Source organism: Leucopleurus acutus (genome assembly GCF_964270905.1).
Source record: "Leucopleurus acutus genome assembly, chromosome: 6".
NCBI lineage: Eukaryota > Metazoa > Chordata > Mammalia > Artiodactyla > Delphinidae > Leucopleurus > Leucopleurus acutus.
This window is the reverse complement of record NC_139149.1, coordinates 13,265,261-13,285,626: the sequence shown is the minus strand read 5'-3', so window position 1 is coordinate 13,285,626 and position 20,366 is coordinate 13,265,261. Positions and strand designations below refer to the sequence as shown.

General features: G+C 49.2%; 1 protein-coding gene across 1 annotated transcript in view; it reads right to left on the bottom strand.

The window, feature by feature from the left end:
• Positions 1-20,366, bottom strand: part of CLASP1 (cytoplasmic linker associated protein 1) — a 269,499-nt gene that overhangs the window by 168,615 nt on the left and 80,518 nt on the right. Inside the window, exons 4-8 of the mRNA XM_082841350.1 lie at positions 13,996-14,074; positions 12,479-12,582; positions 11,597-11,688; positions 9,317-9,392; positions 1,533-1,630 (exon numbers count right to left, since the gene is read on the bottom strand). Of these exons, the coding sequence (XP_082697476.1) occupies positions 1,533-1,630; positions 9,317-9,392; positions 11,597-11,688; positions 12,479-12,582; positions 13,996-14,074 (449 nt within the window). The remainder of the gene's footprint in view (positions 1-1,532; positions 1,631-9,316; positions 9,393-11,596; positions 11,689-12,478; positions 12,583-13,995; positions 14,075-20,366) is intronic.

Genomic DNA, 20,366 nt, shown 5'->3' with positions numbered 1-20,366 from the left:
CGCGAGCTACTCAGCACGGTGATGCCGTGCAGAAGCAGGAGAGGGTTTCGCTGCCCAAGGCCTGCTTCCCCGACAATGCTGGTGACGTCATCACTCAATAGCCACCCCTACAGCCGCCACTGCTCTCCTGCTCATCTGCACCCTCCAGTTTTCCCTAACAGCCCGGTCAGTACTTTGTAATGCAGCTCCCTCCTAAGCGTTCTCACCATCTATTCAAAGACCAGAAGGTCGAGGTTCATGAAACACAGGAATTAAAAACCCCCGTTCTCACAGATTGCCTCTTGTAAAAAACACGAAAAGTCGTTGTATTCTCATCTGCTGCCTCTGTCCCACTGAAAGGCTCTCGGTATAAACAGGCGGTCTCTGCCACACTCCCTGCCGACCCCTCCCCCAGGGCTCATGGATCACACTGTCTGCTAGCATGGACTATTTCCAGCACCATTATAAAGGCTTGTAGAGCTTAAAAAAAAAAAAAAAACTTACAGAGGCCATGGTGAGAGCAGCACTGGGGTCAGATGTGACTCTCAACAAAGAAAGATGCCCCCCACCAGGTGCTCCAGGCACCCCGACTGCAGGGTAAGTCAGGTGGCCCACTTCCGTCACACCTGGCTGAGGGGCATCACGGCAGACGGCTCCTGTATATTTCAACATTCCATCCCACATCGAGATGCCCAAGAGTCCGTAAGCTCTTCTGTGGAACGGGGTGGAGAAAATGAAGAACAGGACTTCAGTCTGAGCCCTGACTTGCTAGCTGGGTGATCTCTCCAGCCACTTCCTGCCGCCGGGCCTCTGCTGTCCCCGTGGACACAGTGACAGGCCAGACAAGCCTCTCTGTGAGTCCCATCCAGGCCTAACTTCCCAGGATTTTCATATCACTTTCTCCCACGATGGAATTGACGGGCAAAAGGCTTAGAATTCATTTGGTGTAAGGTTTCCCCGTCGTAGGTAAAATCATAGGTGAGTGATTTTTCATTACTTTTAAAATTCTGACTACGACAGAAACATCTGTGGACTCAAGTTGTCCTGGATGTGATAAGACACTGATCTCCTTGCACTGGAGACTTGGACACTGAGACTGGCATTCCTGACCAGAAAGCTATCATTTCAAAGATGTTTTCCAGAATTATTACTTATATGTTTCTATCCAGACTCATCCTGGAAAGGCTTCATTCAAACAAATATTCTCCAAGCCCCTACTATACTAGGTGTCGTGCGTATACAAAATGTAGAACCGTATGAACCGAGAGAATGCTGAATCTTCCAACACCAAACACTTTTAAATATGCTTCTAAAATCGGTATGTGGCAGGGGACCTGGCTAGACGTCTGGGTGAGAAAGTCTTACTTTTGAGCAAGTGGAATGAAAGGGGGCCCCTGACACGTGATCTGGGTGCGATCTCCATCCACCGATCCTCTCACCGTATATTCTTTCATTAAAATTACCACAACAAAATAAGCAGTGCAAACCAAGATGTTAACTGAGAAAGAGTACAGGGGGAAAGAGCAGAAGAAAGGAAAAAAGTCTGAACTCACCGGGACTGTGGCAATCCTTTCTTACTGAGATCTGCCCTCACACGTTCTCCTACATGTCTGTAAATTTCCACTAAGCTGTTTATTGCTGCATCTCGAACCTAGATGTAAAAGAAGAGATCTTACAGCTGCTCTGTGTCATTCCCCAGCACTTCCTGCTGCGGACACAACAGGCTATACAACACCCCAAGTTTATCACCCACTCACCAGCGCGATTCTAAACACAACCCTTAAGGGGCATGGGACTAGACACAGCTGTGTTTGACAGCTTTGACTCTGTGGGCACAGTTCCAAAGAGGAGGAAAAAATTCAGATCCCATCCCTATGTACCTGCTAAAGTCCACACCCCTTAGTTCTTTCCATCCTTTAAGACGATGTCTGGAAACCAGACCGCCTTTCCGAAATAGAAAACACTACAAACAAATGAATTATTCTAAAAATAAAACACGATGTAAAACATTCTGGATGTAGGTCAAATAAATACTTAGGGAGCAACAAAAAAGGATGGTAGAGGCTACACGGAGACTGCGTTCAAGAAGCTCATAGTTCTGAAAGGGAGATGGGGAAAAAAGTCCATAAATTCTACATTTAACACAGGGCAGGATGTAATAAATGTTATACAAAAGAGTACAAAGAGCTCACATAGTTTAGGGAAGGGAGACAGCACACCAGAGGATACCAAGAAACAGTTTATGGAAGAGGAAGGAACCACTTAAAATGTATTTAGAAACACAGCATTTTACCAGGGAAAGATGGAATGAGACAGGCTCCAAACAAGGTAAGCAGCCTGCACAGAGGCATGAAAGCAGAGAAGCAAGGCATACACTTCAGGAAGAGCAAGGCAGCGGTCTGGCCAAACACAGATAGGAAAAGAAAGGTCGCGATATGTAAGGCTCGAGAGGCAGAATGGACTTTAAAAAAACACACACACAGGGCTTCCCTGGTGGCGCAGTGGTTGAGAGTCCACCTGCCGATGCAGGGGACACGGGTTCGTGCCCTGGTCCGGGAAGATCCCACATGCCGCGGAGCGGCTGGGCCCGTGAGCCATGGCCGCTGGGCCTGCGCATCCGGAGCCTGTGCTCCGCAACGCGAGAGGCCACAACAGTGAGAGGCCCGCATACCGTAAAAAACAAAAACAAAAAAAACACACACAAAAAAAAAACAGAACAGGGAACTTTGAATATGGGCTGTGTGTATACCAAACATTATAGTTGTATCAATGTTAAATTTCTTGGATGTGAAAACATGTGATTACACAAAAATATCCCTGTTGTTAGCAGACACACACTGAGGTACCTAGGAGTAAAAAGATCGTGTGCTAGATACTTCCGAATGGTTCAAGAAAAAAGGTCTATTTCTCTGTGTGTGTGTGTGTGTGTGTGTGTGTGTGTGTACACACATGTGTGTATACACGTTGAGATATAAGACAAATGTGACAAAAGTTAAATGGTAAATATGGGTGTTCACTATACTACCCTTTCCATTTTTCTATAGGTCTAAAATTTTGCCAATAGAAAGGTGGGCAAGAAAAAAAGTTTATAAATCCAATGGACTCAAGGCCAGACTGTGGGGTGCCCAGGGGTGCCGAGGGGAGGAGAGCCAGCAAAGACAAGAGAGCAACCACGATTGCAGATTTGGTCTCAAGCAATGAAATCAAAGAAACAGAGAGGAAAGAAGCAGGGGTACAAACAGTTTACAGCTCTGAACACTGCCAAGTTACCCTTTGATTTGACAGCGGTATACGATAGGTAATTTTGTTTACAATTTTCCCCCTTGTGATAGAAAAAGGCAAATTCTAAGTTCTTATTACTTCTCACCCAAAACCTGATGCTATGCACCAAACTGTGTGTGTGACCCACCAGCCCCCGAAACAATTCATATGTTGATGATGGCAGTTAGAGACAGGCCCATAAAGAAGGTAGTTAAGGTTAAATGAGGTCGTAAGAGTGGGTCCTGATAATAATAGGAGGGGCGTCTTTATAAGAGAGACACCAGACAGCTCCATGTGTCTGCTAGCCAGGAAGAGAACCCTCAGTAGAGTGCGGCCACACCGACACCCTGTTCAGGGACTGCCGGCCTCCAGAACTGTGAGAGACAAACTTCCATGGTTTAAGCCTCCCAGTCTATGGTATTTTGTAATGGCAGCCTGAGCTGACTAACAGAGATTACCAGTTTATTTTGGAAAGGAAATAATTTCTGATGTTAGGGAACATTTCCCTATTGAAACATGCACATCTCACAAAAGCAGTCAATGCCCTGTCTTGAGAATCAGTGACAAGTGCATCACCGTGGCTTACTTTCTAGTGATGACGTCTGCTCAGAGCCAGAGCAGATCACACCGGGGACCCCCTTTAAAGAGCAATCGATACCCTGTCTGCTACTTACAAAGTCTGGGCTATGAAGAGTTTAAGGGATTTAGTGGAGAAATGACTAGCCTTCTAAGTGAAATAAGTCAGAGAAAGACAAATACTGTAACATATTGCTTATATGTGGAATCTAAACAACACAACAAACTAGTGAATAAAACAAAAAAGAGCGAGACTCCCATATATAGAGAACAAAGTAGTGGTTGCCAGTGGGGAGAGGGAAGGGGGGAGGGGCAATATTGGGGTAGGAGAAATGGGGTTATTATGAGATTATATGAAATCATGTGTGAAACTTTTGAAATTGTAAAGGGCTATAGAATTTAAAGAATCTTTCATTCATTCATCCAATCAATTAATAAAATTACTAGCCTTAGAGTCAAAGGAGGCCTGAGGACTTACTTGGCCATTTAGAGGCTGCCGTAACTTTGGACAAAGCATTTAAACTTCCATTCATTCATTCATTTATACATCCTTATTGGAGTACAACTGTTTTACAATGCTGTGTTTTAAACTCTTTTAGTCTCCATTTTCTCCTTCGTTAAGTGGAAGGCTGCTTTGAGATTAAAAAAAATAATGGAAAGAGGGCTTTCCTGGTGGCGCAGTGGTTGACAGTTGCCTGCCGATACAGGGGACACCGGTTTGTGCCCCGGTCCGGGAAGATCCCACATGCCGCAGAGCGGCTGGGCCCGTGAGCCATGACCACTGAGCCTGTGCGTCCGGAGCCTGTGCTCCACAACGGGAGAGGCCACGGCACTGAGAGGCACGCGTACCACAAAAAAATAATAAGAAGAATAATAGAAAGAAAAAAATGGATTCAATTCAACAAATATTTGACTGCCTATTACATGCCAAACTGGGGGCGCTACACGGCCCAGGCAGGTAACATGATGCGTGGAGCAAGGTGGGTGCACAATGACCAATGGCCCCGGCCCAGGACCCGCTGGCGGGGGAAGGGGGATGCCCAGCCTCGGGCAGGCGGCCGCCAACATGTAGCCGTGGGGCACAGGTACAGCTCTGCCCCACCTTCACTCTTCTGCGGAAGCTCAGAAACGCTCCTCCCAAATGTCAACTTGCAAACCCAAACTCCACACGTGAAGTGAAGTCATCCTGCAGACAAGTGTATGTGCACAGACACAGGCCAGCGGTTTGTGCCCCGTGTTTATATGCATAAAGCACTCAGCACAGTGGCCGGTGGGACTGGTATCATCTACATCTCTCAGACCAGCAACCTTAGCCTTTAAATAGCTATTCCTCAGGCTTAGAAAGCTCCAGGGCCAGGGAGCATCTGAGGATCTAAACGACCCAAGAATCACAGAAGAACAGATTGTCTGTGGCACTACAAAGTATCGCAGCCCAACTGAGGAGGGGCGTCCCCTCAAAGCAAGTCGGTTCGGGCTGAAGGGACCATGCAGTGCTCCCTCCACAGGCCGCCACGGGGGCCCCACGCGCTTCTGCCCACCCGCAGGCTCGCCACGCAAATGACCCCAAGAGCTCAGGCCACCAGGACAGCAAAAGACCAGGGCCCCGTACATTAAGCTCCACCTGCCGGGCCCTGGCCGAAGGCTTTAGAGAGCCTGAGGCCTTCAAATCTACGACCTCGCTCACCGGGCCACTGCTGACTGTGACACAGAGGAGGGCGGAGCCTGGCGGGCTAGCCACCTGCCAGGGCCCACGGTCACCTCACTGCGCCACGCTGCACCCCAATGTGGGCACCAGGAACGGGCTCCCTACACAGCCGAAACTCCAGGGGGAACTTCACCCCCAGGGACAGGGAGGGCACCCGGAAGCCCACTCGAGGCCAAAGCCACCCTGTCCCCGCAGCCACCCGCCCACAGAGAGGATGTCTCAGACCCGCCCACTCCTCAGGTACCAGTCAAACCCTCTGCGGGGGCTTCCTTCCCCTGCCCCTCCCCGCTAAGCCCAGCCAGCCAGCCAGCCCAGGGCCAGCTGCAGAGAGCTCTGAGATCAGTGCCGGCCCCTCAGCCACCCCAAGATGCTTCTAGACTCTGAAGATGCGGATCAAACTCCTCAGCAAAACAGACGGCAGGCAGCGGGGCGAGGCCCTGCGGAGGCGACCGCTGCCTGCCCTAGGCCAGCTGAGCAGCTATGAAGTCAGAGGTCTGCAGGCAGAACTGGAGTTCTCCTTATCTGACAAAGGGGCTCCCCATCGAGCAGGTGTCTCGGATGCCCCGGCCCCGTCCTCCCTGGCCCTGTTCTCGGCTCGGGAGATAAAGTCTCCCGAGTGTAAAGCCACCCCATAACCCTGGTCCCTTCCCTGACAGCGGGCTGACACCGCGGCACAGGATGCGGCTCTCGCGAGACACGACAGGGAACCTGAGCAAAGCTTCCGGAAGACGCCCGTCCACTCTGCGAAAGCGGGTAAACGCAGGGACACTCAGGGAAACGTGCACGTGGACTGGGCACTTAATGACATGAGAGAATCAGGCATTCTTGAGGGACAGGAGTGATAATGCTGTTAAGGTTATGTGGGGGGCTTGCGGGGTGGAGAGGCCTTACCCTTTAGAGTATTTAAGAATTAAATGAACCAATGTCTAAGATTTCCTTCAAAATAATCTACATTTTGCTTCCAAACAATGGGGTGGGGGAGGCAAAAAGATGAAAGTAAACTGGCCTCGTCTGGTCAGCTGCTGAGGCCGGAGGACGGGCCCGAGGGGATGCTGTACGTCATTCTCTCCACTTCTACCTCCGTTTGAACCTTTCAATCTAGAAAAGCTGAAAACAGGAGAGGCACATAGGAGCACCGGGCTTTCATCTGCCAGGCACGCGGGACACGCGTGCAGCTGGGCTGTACCACGCAGGGCCCGTGAGCAGAGCTGCAGAGGACAAAGCCCAGGGGGTGGGCAGCCCAGCAGAAGTGGAGTGGGACGCGCAGTCCTGGGGACATCACTGAGCCGATAACAGGCCCTGCGGCCTCCCTACCTCGGGCCCCCCCTATACACGGGATGATGCATTTTCCCCACTGCTCTGGTGATTCTGAGTTGGATTCTGAGTTACTTTCAGCAGCCAAAAGCATCCTGAGCCACGCAAAGCCTGCGCATGGGCGCCCGCTCTGAGAAGCTGAGTCGCTCTGCACTCAGACCAGTACCAGAGGACTCACAGCCTCTGGGCAGGAGTGTTTGCAGGGCTCAACACACACACACACACACACGCACGCACGCACACGCACGCACACACACACACACACTCACCCCCGCGGAGGACTGAGAGCTGGATGCAAGCCGACCACAAGGTCAGGGGCCCAGTGCAGTGACAGCACCAGCAAAACACACGACTGTCCTCTCCGGCCTGAGGCATCCACGGCTAAGAGGCGAACACCGCTCAGGTAGCCATGGGGAGTCTACTCAGTCCTAAGGCCGCTGGAAGGCAGTCCTGGGACGATAAAGAGGAGACAGGGGTAGTCCTGACCCTCAAGGTTCAGAGACCAGCAGGAAAGACTGACGAGAAAATGAAAATAAAGTCAGGAGCACAAGCACACACGACATACACACGCACCCTGGAAGGAGGGATGAGTAAGTGGGTTATTTAGCATCAGAGGAGCGGGCGTGGAGCCCCCGGGTGCGGGGAGGTGAGGACCGCGTCTGTGTCTGCACACGCGTGCACACGTGCGGGTAAACACTCCTAAGGACTCCTCCGATGCTCAGTGTGGGAAACTGGCTACAGGCGCTGCCACTCCGGACTGCTGACAGCCGCCCACTGAGCCTGGCCTCGTTCACCCCAGCACGCTGCCTCTCTGAGGCCGGCGGGGATACGCATATCACCTGTCAGGCCGGTGCAGGCACCCCAGTGAGGAACAAAGAGCCTCGACCAGCCCAGCTGGCTCTCCTGCTCTACCGAAGGGGCCACGTGGTAGCAGTGACAGCCTCAAGGAGTGACCCCCATAAACGACTTTCTTCCACAGAAAACAAAGTGGAGACAAGACGTTAAGGGGGCAAAAAGGCAAAATAGTCCATCTGGTAATTCAGAATCTTTTTTAAAAGTAGCTTCAGTTAGGGACTTCCCTGGCGGTCCAGTGGTTAGGACTCCACGCTTCCAATGCAGGGGGTGCAGGTTCGGTCCCCGGTCCGGGAACTAAGAGCCCGCATGCCGCAGTGTGGCCAAAAAATTTAAAAATACAAAGTAGCTTCAGTTATTTTCCAATTGATGATGAACGTAAAGTATGATCCAGGAAATAAAAGTATCTAAAACTCAAACTTCCAACATCAGATATTTTCAGTGAAGGCTGGATAGAGGATGCACGGAAAGAAGCAAGTGGGTGCAGGTGAGGGAGAGCAGGGACTCAGGCCGGCAGCGAGCAAGAAGGCAGGAGGAGCGGCCGGCGACGGGAAGGGGAGCGCAGCAGGGCACCAAAGAGGAAGCGGGAAACACAGCCAGGATCAAGGGCAGAGATGAGGAGGGAGAAAGGATGCGGACCAGGAGGCTCTGCGACCCAAGGGCCCTCGGAGCTGAGCTGGGGGCGGTGGAGGGAGAGCAGAGTCGTCTACGGAGGGCACTGTAGCCATCGCCAGTCAAGACTGACAGATGCTGTCCACCACGTACCGTCGACCCCTGAACACCGCGCGGGGAGGGGGGCCGCCAACCCTCCAGGCATCCACAGATCTGCCGGATCCAGACCACCGGGGGCCACGCAGTACTGCGGTGTTTCCTACTGAACAGCCACCTACCGGTGCACCTGCGCACTCCGATCCCATGCCGTTCAACGGGCAGGTGTACATGTCTTTTGTGAGTCACTGATCCTACTTTCAGCCCCTCATCTAACCAGGTGTGTGAGCCAACGTGACAGACAGGGCTCTGGGTGATAACCAGAACTGACCTGGGAGAGAACTGGCACTTCCGGGGCCCGGGCTGCCTGCTCACTGCTTAGCAAAGCCCCGCCCACCCACCCTGACACCAGGGAAGTGGTGCTTTGACGTTTTGGGGTTTTGTTTTACTTTATACAAAATAACATGCATAGGTCAGTCTGAAGTGTTTCCACAGTTATATGCACCAATGTGGCCACCGCTCAAAACAAAACGTGGGCCCTCTCTGTCACCTCCGAGAGGCCCCCGCAGGCCCTGTCCAGCCCACCTCTCCCACCCCAGAAGGGGGCCGCTGCTCCGCCATCACCGTCGCTCCCTCCCCACACCCACCCCTCTAGCTGCAGAGATGGTGACCAGAGTGCCTTCTCTTGGAGGCTGGTCTGATGACATCACTTTACAGCCTAGTGAGGGCCCATCCCAACGTGGAGAAGAGGGCAAAACGGGCCCCCATCCACCAAAGACGCTGATAAATGCTACTGGGCACTAAACCCATCACCTCAACCAACACCCCGAGCTCTAGAGAGAGAAATAAAGTCCCACCCAGAACCAAAATGCACCCTCACTGTCTACAGCCAATGATTTCTTTCTCACTAAATACACTCACCTGGCTGTTTGGATCTCCGAGCAGGTTACATATATGTGGCACAATCTTGCTTAGTGTTAAGGTATGTGCTCCAGAGCTGAAAACAAAAGCAGTGCTTTACTGTTGGTGGGAAGAGAGGAAAGCACACTGCCTCTCCTCCCTCTCACCCCTTCCTTCCCTCCCTCCCTGGGCCCATCGCCGCCTCCCACCAAGGCTCGCCCCTTCCCCTTCCCCCTCTGCTTCCAAACTAAACGCACACCCGCACGGCCCCTCCGCACAGTTCTAAACTATGAGTACCTCTTAGGACAAGCGCCCGCATCCCCACCCCGGCTCGGGGTCCCTCCACTGGCCCAGCCCTTCGCTGCCAGGCCGCGGCCGCAGCCTCGCCCACGTGGGGTCCTGTCGTCTTGACACTGCCATGCGTCATGCGGTGGTCCCTACTCTGGCCAACTCAGTGCGCTCAGCCACCCGGCAGGTTCCCAGGGTCCTCCCCTAATCGCCCTGCTGTGTGGCCCTCTGCCACACCAGACATTCAGTTAATAACCGCTTGAAGACAGACTGCGATAAACGGCTAAGAGGACGCCAGCTGAATGATGCCCTGCTGGAGGACAGCTCAGCTATCTCCAGCTGTTCACCGCCATAAACTAAACGCTGTCACAGACCCCCTCTGTCAACAACACTCTCCCCGATTCCTTCCTGAGTACTCTCTTAGGACAAATTCTTAGATGCGGAACTACAGTAAGCAAAGGCTAGAAACATTTTTTAGAAGCTTCAGAGACCAGGGACTTCCCTGGCACTCCAGTGGTTAAGACTCCGTGCTTCCACTGCAGGCGGCACAGGGTTCGATCCCTGGCTGGGGAACTAAGATCCTGCATGCCACGTGGTGCAGCCAAAAAAAAAAAAGCTTCAGAGACCGAATTTAATGGTCCCAAGAAGTCTAGCACATTAAGAGAGAAAAACTTATAAGGTAATATAAACGTTACAATCTCCATTGTGTTTTTAAAAATAATAACACTCTTAAGGCTGGAACAAAATGCTACATGTTAACAGTGATTATCTGAAGGTGGCAGAATTATAGACAATAATCATTTTCTTTTTTATGTAAAATTTCTGTGATATACACAGTATTACTTTCGTAATCAGAAAAGGTGATTTGTAATTGTAAAAAAGGCTCTCCTGGGCTTCCCTGGTGGCGCAGTGGTTGAGAGTCCACCTGCCGATGCAGGGGACACGGGTTCGTGCTCCGGTCCGGGAAGATCCCACATGCCGCGGAGCGGCTAGGCCCATGAGCCACAGCCACTGAGCCTGAGCATCCGGAGCAACAGGAGAGGCCACAACAGTGAGAGGCCTGCGTACCGCAAAAAAAAAAAAAAAAGGCTTTCCTACAAATAAGCACTTAAAAAAATGTTCAACATCAACAGTTATTAGGGAAACACAAATTAAAACCGCAATGACACAGCACTACACGCATATCAAAATGGTTAAAATTAAAGACAGTGGTAACATTCAATGCTAGCGAGGAAATGAAGAAATGAATCATTCGTACACTGCTGGTGGGAATGCAAAATGATGCAGACCACTCTGGAAAATAGTTTGGCAGTTTCTCTTAAAAGTAAAGATGAATCTACCAAACGACCCAGCAATTGTACTCCTGGGCGCTGACCCAAGAGAAATGAAAACTTCTGTTCATGCAGAAACTGGTACATGTGTGTTCACAACAGTATTATTTGAAATAACCAAAAACTGGAAATATTCAAATGTCCTTCAACGGGTGAATTGTTAAACACACTATGATATGTCTATACCAGGGAATTCTACTCATCAATAAAAAGGAACAAACTACTGTTCAGGCAACAACATGTATGCAATCTCAAGGGAATTACGCTGAGAGGGGAAAAAAAGGTCAATCTCAAACGGTCACATTCTGTGTGATTCCATTCATAAAATAACGAAATCGCAGAGCTGGAGAGCACATGAGTGGCAGCATGGGGGCGCCTGGGGCGAGGTACGGGTGTGCACCTTGAACATGGCAGTGAGTTACCCAGAGCTGCACCCATGTCAGAGCTGCGCACACACGACATGCGTGCGTCCTGGATGAACCTGAACAAGCTCTGTGGATCGTATCTACACCAACTTCCTGGTCTGCACCCTGCACTACAGACACGCAAGACGACAGGTGGGTGCGCGGCACCTCCCAGGACGTTTCCCTATAACTTCCAGTAGATTCGTGATGATTTCAGAATTAACAGTTACAGATACAAAAGCTCAGCCGAGGACACCCTGAGGCCCCACCAGACTTACGTGTTGAGTGTGGCGACCAGGCAGAGACACGTGCCTTCCCGGGTGCGGAAGTTCTTGTGCTTGAAGCCTCCCAGCATCCGGTCCCACACGTACTGCAGGCGCAGAGGACGGGGGGGGAGAGGAGAGAGGGCAGCTTCTGCAGCCCCATCCAACGCGGGGCCCACGGGGGTCGGGGGGGGGGGGGACACGTCGCAACAGGTGCCAAAGCCCTCCCCACCTCCACCAGCTCATTAAGCGCTCTCAAGAGCTTGCTGGAAAATGGTAACTTATGCTCGTATATCAAGTTCAAAACGGTCAAAACACATTCCTTTATACAATTTCGTTTAATTCTCCCGACAGCCCTGAAAGGGAGGTGAAACTGTCCCCATTTTATGGGTGAGGAAAATGAGGCCCAAGGTCACATACTGACACTGCTCTCGCAGCTTGAACAGCTGTGCCCACCCCATCCACAGGCCAAACAGCTGCTCAGCTTTTCAGGCCAACGCAGGCTTTACCTTTCCTGGGAAGGCTTTTCCTGACGCCTCCCCGCCCCGCCCCGCCCCACCCCACAACAATGGACAGCTGGACCCCTGGCAGCCCCAGCTCACCAGCAGACAGGGACCAGGGCTGCAGCCAGGCCTCTGAGTGCCCCGACACCACAGCTGCATCTTTTCAGAGACTCACAGAGTCAGTTATGTAAATGAGCTCAACTCTAATGGATCAAACCAAGCACTCGATACCCATGTTAAGTCCACTAACTTATTCAAAGGTATACCTTCTGCTGTTTGTTGTTTAAATATCCTATGGGGAGAAGAGGGGCCAGATGAAACGCCATGAAAATTTTCCTCTGAAACCCACTGGCGCTCTGCAGGAACACCCCGACCCCGCCCTGCCCCGCCTCACCTGGGGGTTAGCAGCCTGATCCATGATCTTCAGCAGCAGGGCCTGGTCTTGTTCCCTCACAGAGTCTTTAGCGTCGCCCAGTCTGTCTATTAAACTCGGCAGCACTGTAAATTAAAATGCAAACTGATCAAATGAAAACCTAGTCTAGTAGCCTGTGGTCACCAACTGTGGATATTTCAAAATCCTGGCCTAAACGATGCACATCACTCTACACCCACCAACCCCTGTAAATTCTACCCTTCCTGCTCAAATCCATCCACGGGAGCTACTAGGCGAATCTGCAGAAATCCTTTGCATGGACACACTGTTTGTCTTCTTCCTTACCCTACCTTCCCCTAGGCAGCTTCCAGCATGTTTTTAAGCTGCTGAAATGCTATTAACATGGATGTCGATGGAAGACCGTGGCAAGAAAGAGTCAACACAAAAGGAAATCCAGGTTAGACAGAGGGGCTCCAGCACGTCTGCTCAGGGGGAGTGGGGAGGAGAGCGTGGGAGGAACAGGCATTATGGCTCAATCTGTTTTTACTTTTACATCACATCCACCCAAGCTCATCAGACAGAATGCAGCTCTCTGCCCTTCCTCCGCCCTTCCTCCATATGGCTGGGGGCGGGCCATCACTACTGCTCCAAGGGCACCTGGGTATCAGAGGTCAATTTTCTTTGCTTCTTCTAAAAATCTATAAACATTTCTTTTACAAGAGATAGCCCTGAACAATTCAGCTAATTTAGGGGGAAATGGAACGCTACTAAAACATCAAATTCCTCAGAGGGATTTTTTTATTTGCAGATGGGCGGTTTGTACCAGAGTGGGAAGAGCTCATGACTTTATCGAAAGGTGCACACTGACCAGACGGTTAACAGAACAAATACACGTGTACCAATTGAAACCGAGAAATTCTACAAGGAAATGCCTGCAGAGACGCTTAGTGTTTGTATGTCATCATCAAAGCCCAGAGGCCGGGAATTAAATCATCTCTTAATCTACGGAACCTGGGGTTATTTTTATTTCATTTTTCTGACTTACTGCTCTCCCTTCAAAATAAGAGTGATCATTTACCACACACTTGAAATGACATCTACAACCAAAGTGTAAACAGTCATAGCAACAAAAATCTGTTAACAATACAGCTGAATCGGACCTGCAGGACTCTCAAAGAGAGAAAGCGAGGCCTCTCAAAGGGAAGGGTCAGGGACAAGGAGGGCTTGGTTGGCACCACAGCCTGATGGCTAACTGGAAGAAACCAAAGTAATAGTTGGTACTAGAACAGGGAGGTGGAAGAAGCCAGCAGAAAGATATGGGAGTGGGGTGCCAGCAGGTGTGCGGAGGTGGCAGATCCGGCCACGCCCAGGAGCGGGGCGAGGGCAACGGGGCAGCCGTGGCATCTAAAGATGCAGGAGGGGGTGGGGGCGGGCTGGGGGGTGGGGGTCTAGAGGGTAAGGGTGGAAGGCGGGTACAGCCAAGTGAAGCTTTGGCGAGACCCAGCGAAGGCCGGGGGCTGGAGGAGGAGAGAGCTCACCTGTGCCGATCTGTGCCTTGAACCGATCCTGCAGCCGGGTGACCAGCGAGGACAGGATGTCCATGCCTAGGAGAACCACCTGCAACGGCAAACAGCGGGCCCCCGTCAGCGGCCGGCGGGGGGCGCGGCGCCCTCGCCCGCCGGCTCCCGGGGCGCCACCGCATCTCTGGCTCAGACGCGGCCCGGGAGCCGGAGCGTGCGCCGACCCGCAGGGTTAAGCCGGGTGTCAGGAGGGGGGCCGCTTGCCGGAAAGGGCTGTTTACAGCGCTAACACGAAATAGTCGGTGGCGAGACACGAATCAATCCCCACCGCCTCAGCCTGAGTCCCGGGCGCCCGCCCTCTAGGGTGGGAGCGCGCGCTGCGGCCCCGCCCCCTGCAGGCCCCGCCCCGGCGGAGAGCACATATGCATATCAGCTCGCAGCTGGCGCGTGGCCTTCTGGGTAACAGTGAGCGGCCCCTTTGCCACCTTCCGAAGCCTCCGAAAACGCGGAGTTCGTGGCGAGCTTCGGGAGCCGAGATCAGCAGAGGTGCGCCGGCTGCCGGGCGGCTGCGGTGGAATGCTCGGGTTAGTCGCCACAAGCCTACCCGGTGTTGGCGCCTGCTTCTCGCGGCGCGAAGAGCGGCGGCACCAACCATCCTTTTCTTGGGGTTGCGCTACTGTCCGATGAGCGTTTAGCGAGGGCAGTACTGCTAACACCTATGCAACACGCTCGCACCTGGTAAAGCTACGCTTTACCTCGGTGCAATTTTTGGAAAAAAGAATTTTCTCTTTTCCACGAGGTCAAAGTTCAAAAGCAGTTTTTCCAAGCTGTATAAAAACGGTTGTAAAGCTGTTTTTATTTTAAGGGGGCGCTAGCAGCTTCAACAGAGTTCAGGTTTCTTTGTTTCTTTTTTTCCCGGGCGAACCCTGCGACAACGCTTCTGCGTTGTGTAAGTTTATTTTGAGAGGTACTCTGAAGTTACTGGAGGAGATCTCAGATAATAACAATGATGAGTTTTTGTACTTCCCTGGCTCCTGCGTTTCGATAAAAACAAAAACATTAGGTTTTGCTGGTCAGCTCTTAAATTCACCGCTTCGAAAGGTGGTAATCCAAGTTTGTCCACTAGTCACCACAGTTCACGCACTATCCTTGCAAGAAATTGTCAACGTAAAAATCTTAAGACACACCTCTTAACGTTTCTTAAAGAAACAACTGTCGTTCGACAGGTTTTGTGTCTGTAATGGTACGGTGGAAAACATTTGAAAATAATGACTTATGAGCTACGGACGACTAGGTACCAGGTTTTAACTCTTTTTCCGAAGAATACAACGTAGAGGTGGAGAGGGGAACTAACCGTACGATGAGAAAAGCCTCTGAAACGGTATCTCAACCAGATGAGCAAAGTCAACACCAACAGCCACAAAATCACGTCGGTAGGACCTATGCTTCGTATGTGATTACAAGGTCTGTGATCCTTCGCATAAGAACTCCCAAGCCCACATTCGATCCCAATAGACATCCTGCAAGATACCTAATCAGTACACTTCAAAACACTTGAAGTCGTCAAAGACAAGGAAAGTCAAATCGTCACAGCCAAAAGGAGGAGCCTAGGAGACACAATAATAAAGTGGAGTGTCATATCCTGGGATGATAAGGACGTCAGGTAAAACTTACTTAAGACCTGAACAAACTATGGACATTAAGTTAATAATAATCTGTCAGTATTTCTTTATTGGGTTTAAGAAATATATCCCACCAGTGTTAGAGGTGAATGATATATAATGGGATTTTTCTGTCAATGCAAAACTGTTCTAAAAATTTAAGTTTATTTTATAAAAAGAGTAGCCTCTCAATGATGTGGAACTGGCCTTTTCCTGATGAAATCCTAAGCATCGGTCTGGATGCACTACTGGTCGGAGGGGGGAGTGTTCCTCGTGGCAGAACTATTAATACCTGCCTTAAGTATAATCCCTCAAGACTCAGCTGCAAGAGGACTATGGCCTTTTCACATATGCCAGCCCATGTTGGTTTGCCTACTCGTGGAATTTGGGGGAAACAGACTTTAAGCTTTTCCAGGATCAAGGTTTGCTAGCAGGTCCAACCACGGCAGCCCTGGCTAAATCCTAGACCGCAAAGTTCCCCAACAGTCCCACCCAGAGACACTGGGGAATCCACAGACTGTCCGGGAAGATGAGGCTGACTGATGCAGCCGAGCTCCAGAGCACTAGGACCGCAGAGGCTGGAGCACAGTCCAGGCACCCTCACAGCAGAATCAACCACCGCACACACTTGTCCAGTTCTCCCTTAGTCATAGCCCCGCTGGGGCAGGAAAGGAACCACTACCATGCATGTTTATCTTCACAGCTCAGGCCCTTCTATGTTCCTGTTTCCCTAGTGAAGAGAGGGATAGTGAAGTCATTGCCTAGAAGACCACTCTAATTAGGAGCCGTGAAGCCTCTCTGTGCCTCAGTTTTCTGACCTGTTAAATGGGGGAAAGAGTAACAGCTACCTCGTAGGGGAAAGGGCCCGACCACTCCACCTGTTGGCTGTTAGCACCGCAGCACTGTCACTGCCCCTGCCAGAGGAAACAGGTACTGATTCAGGTCAGTGGAGGCCACGCCTATGAGTCCCGGGGACAGGGACTGGGGTCGATTCCCAGAGGCGGCTTCCCAGAAGGGCTTTCACTGCACCAGCCTCATAAGCTTTGAAGACCTAGCCTCACACCAAAGGAAGAGAAGACCTCCCCACAGAAAGAAGAGCACATGGGGTGGGAGGAGGGGAACGGGTGCGGGGGAGGGGCCAGGGAGGAAGCTCCGGAAGGGCCGCAGCTAGGTCCCGAACACAGTGGGGGAGCCACCGCAGAGCTGGAATGTGAAGGGGGAGTGACAGGGCCCTGTGCCCACCATGATGAAGATGGCCAGGACGGAGGGGACAGCGGCAGAGAGAGGGCCAGGCTCACACCACCACTCTGCCCGTAGTTTTCACTAAGCCATCAACTCTGTATGACGCTTGAGCACCTCCTCCAATATTCTATTTAATTTTCTGAGTTTACACTTGTGTCCCCAGCTAAACTCCTTGAATGTAAGAAATACCATGCCTTGTATTTCCTCAAAACTTCTGTAACATATAGCACAATACCGGGTTCATGGTAAGTGACCAATAAAGCCCTACTTTATTGACTAGTGATGAATTAGAACAGATGTGTTCTCAAGGTCCAACACAGTTCCTTTATAACTTTTAAAAGACGCTTTTAAAAGGAGGTAATAATGGCTAAGTAACTCAGACCACCCCTCATGCTAAAAACAACTACAAATGATGGATATCATATAAAAGAACATCTTCTTGGAAACATCAGAGAACTAAGAAGGCACAGAAGAACTACCGGCTCACAAAACATAAGAAAAGTAAAATCCAGAGAGATGAGCCTACAGCAAATGGTCTACTTTTGCCCTAGGGCCATTTATACACTGGGATGGGGCAACCAAGACACTGAGGATTGATTACTTGTGATAACCACATTATCTAAAACATGCACTCCAGAGCCCTCGAAGACTAGTGGCCCAGATAAACCCCTATACCTTGGGTTGGAAATCCAAATGGCTATACACTTGGAGAGTGAATTGGAAATAAAACAGCCTCCAGATGTACTGCAGGCCAGCTTCCAAGAATCTGGGTGACCCAGAAAAATGCCAATCCCTCACAGCAGATAGAAATGATCTTATTAGATTGCTGGTGCCCTAAAGCCCCTGGCAGATAAAAACACAAATCATTTCTGGATGGAGAGTATATAATCCTCGTCTAGTCCTCAATTTACTTCTGTAGACAATTCTCAAATACAATGTCCAAAACACAACCAAAGACAACCAGGTACACAGGACAACTGTAAATGAAAACTAGCAGAAACAAAGATCCATATGAACTATGCATATGAGAATAATTAGAAACATGTTAAAATAACAATTCTTACTATGTATAAGAAAACAAAACACATGATTTAAATTGGGGAGAGAGAAATCCAAAGTTAAGTACTCGATCGATGGGCTTAAAAACACACTAGATATAGACGAAGGGAAAAGTAAACAGGAAACTGAGTCTGCAGAAAAAAATCCAGAATGAAGCCCAGAGAGACAAAAGGATGGAAAATTCAAAAGAGGAGGTAAGAGACCAAAGATAGAGAAAAACAGAACTAACGTAAGTTGAAAAGGAGTTCAAAAGGAGAGGTCAGCAACGCTAGGCAAGAAGCAACAGTGGACACACATCTGGGTCACTACTATCCCCCAAAAAACAGAAACAGAAAACAACTGTGGGTGAAGATGTGGGGAAACTGGGACTCTTGTGCGTTCACTGCTGGTAGGAATACACAGTGGTGCAGTCCCCGTGGGAAACGGTGTGCAGGTCCCCCAAATTAAACACAGAATCACCGTATGATCCAGCAATTCTACTTCTGGCTATAAACTCAAAAGGAGTGAAAGCAGGGATTCCAACAGATACTTGTACACTCGCTCAGAGCGACATTATTCACAACGGCTAAAAGGTGGAAAGAGCCAAATTTTGATCCAAGTATCAAACCAAGCACCACACTTGATGAAATACTGCAAGTTTTCCCTTTGATATGGGGAACAGGACAAAAACATCCATTCTGCAATTGCTTTTCAACACTGGTCCTAGCTAAAGCTTTATGGCAAGAAAAGAATTAAAGGTATAAAACTCATAGAGAAGAAGCTAAACTGTCATTACTAATGGAAGTTGTAAGTAGAAAATCCAGAAGATCTACAGGTATATTATAAAATAAGTGAGTTTAGCAAGACTGATAATACAAAGTCAATGTACCCTCCCCCGGCAAAAAACAATTACATTTCTATACCAACAAGCCAAAAAAGGAAATCTTAAGTTTCCATTCTTAATTGCATAAAAATTAACACCTAGGAATAAATCTAGCCAAAATAAATCTCTACCCCAAAAGCTATGGAATGATAAAAAAAAAGAAAGAAAAATTAAAGATGACCAAAATAAACAGAGAGAAGCTACAGACTGAAATACTCAGTATTGCAAAATTTCCATTTTCCCCAAATTGATCTACACATAAAATTCCACTCAAAATCCCAACTATAATTTTTCTTTAGGAAGTTCACAAGTTGATTCCAAAATCTATGTGGAAATGCAAATGGCAGGACACAAGCTGGTGAAACTCGCTCCCATGGGATATCAAGATTTATTATAAAACAGCAAGAATGTGCTATCGGCTCAAGAAAAGACAAATATAGCAACAGAACAGAATAAAGAAACAGACTCATGCATACATGGGCACCTTCTTTATGACAAAGTGTGCACTATAGAGGAGTGAGAACCCTGGGCCCACTGAGTATCTATCTAGAATAAAACAGAAACTAACTCCTCTCTCACCCCATACGTAAAGATGAACTCCTGGTATAGATATAAGTGTGGAAAACAAAACAATAAAGCTTTTAGCAAATGACACAGGAAAACAGCTGCATGATCCCAGGATAGGAGAAAGTATCAGGACACAGTAAATATAAACCATTAAAAGAAAGAGTGATGCACTGGACCAAATTAAAATTAAGAACTGTGGTATACCAAAACACCCTAAGAAAGTTAAAAGGCAAGTCACATTGGAAAGAGATATTTATAAAACAAATAAGCAACACCAGGCTTGATTCTAGAAAATATACAGATCACGTACAAGCCCAATCAACACGCAACCCAGTAGAAAAATGGGCAAAATATTTGAACAGGCCCTTCACAAAAGATATCAATGTTCCTAAGTACATGAAAAGTTGTTCAACCTCCACTACTCATCAGAGAATCATAAACTAAAATACAATGACACACTACTGCATACTCCCTGAATGGCTAAAATTAAAGAACGACAAGACCAAGTGTTGACAAGAACGTGTTACCATGGAAACTTGGGCTGGTAGAATGTAAACTGGTACAACGAACACTTCAGAAAACATCTTGGTATATCTCCCAAATCTGGAGATACAGCTATTCCACTGCTAGGAATATGCCCAACAGAAATGCATGCACATGTACAACAGGAGAAATGCACAAAAATGCTCAGAGCAGCCCCATTCGTAATAGCCAAAAACTAGAAATCCATGTGTCCATCTACTGTAGAATGTGAAAGTTGCAGTTTTCATGCCAGGGAATACAATAATCAATCAAAATAAATGAATCAAAGCTATGCTCAACAGCAGAGGTAAATCTATAATAATGAGTGAAAAGGCCTGTATATACACTTTTGTATAAGTCCAACAACAAGCAAACATAAACTATAATTTTAAGGTGCATATTTAGATGATAAAACTAAAAAAGAAAAGCAAGAGAGTGATACCATACAAGTCAGGAGAGTGGTAACTTCGGGGAGT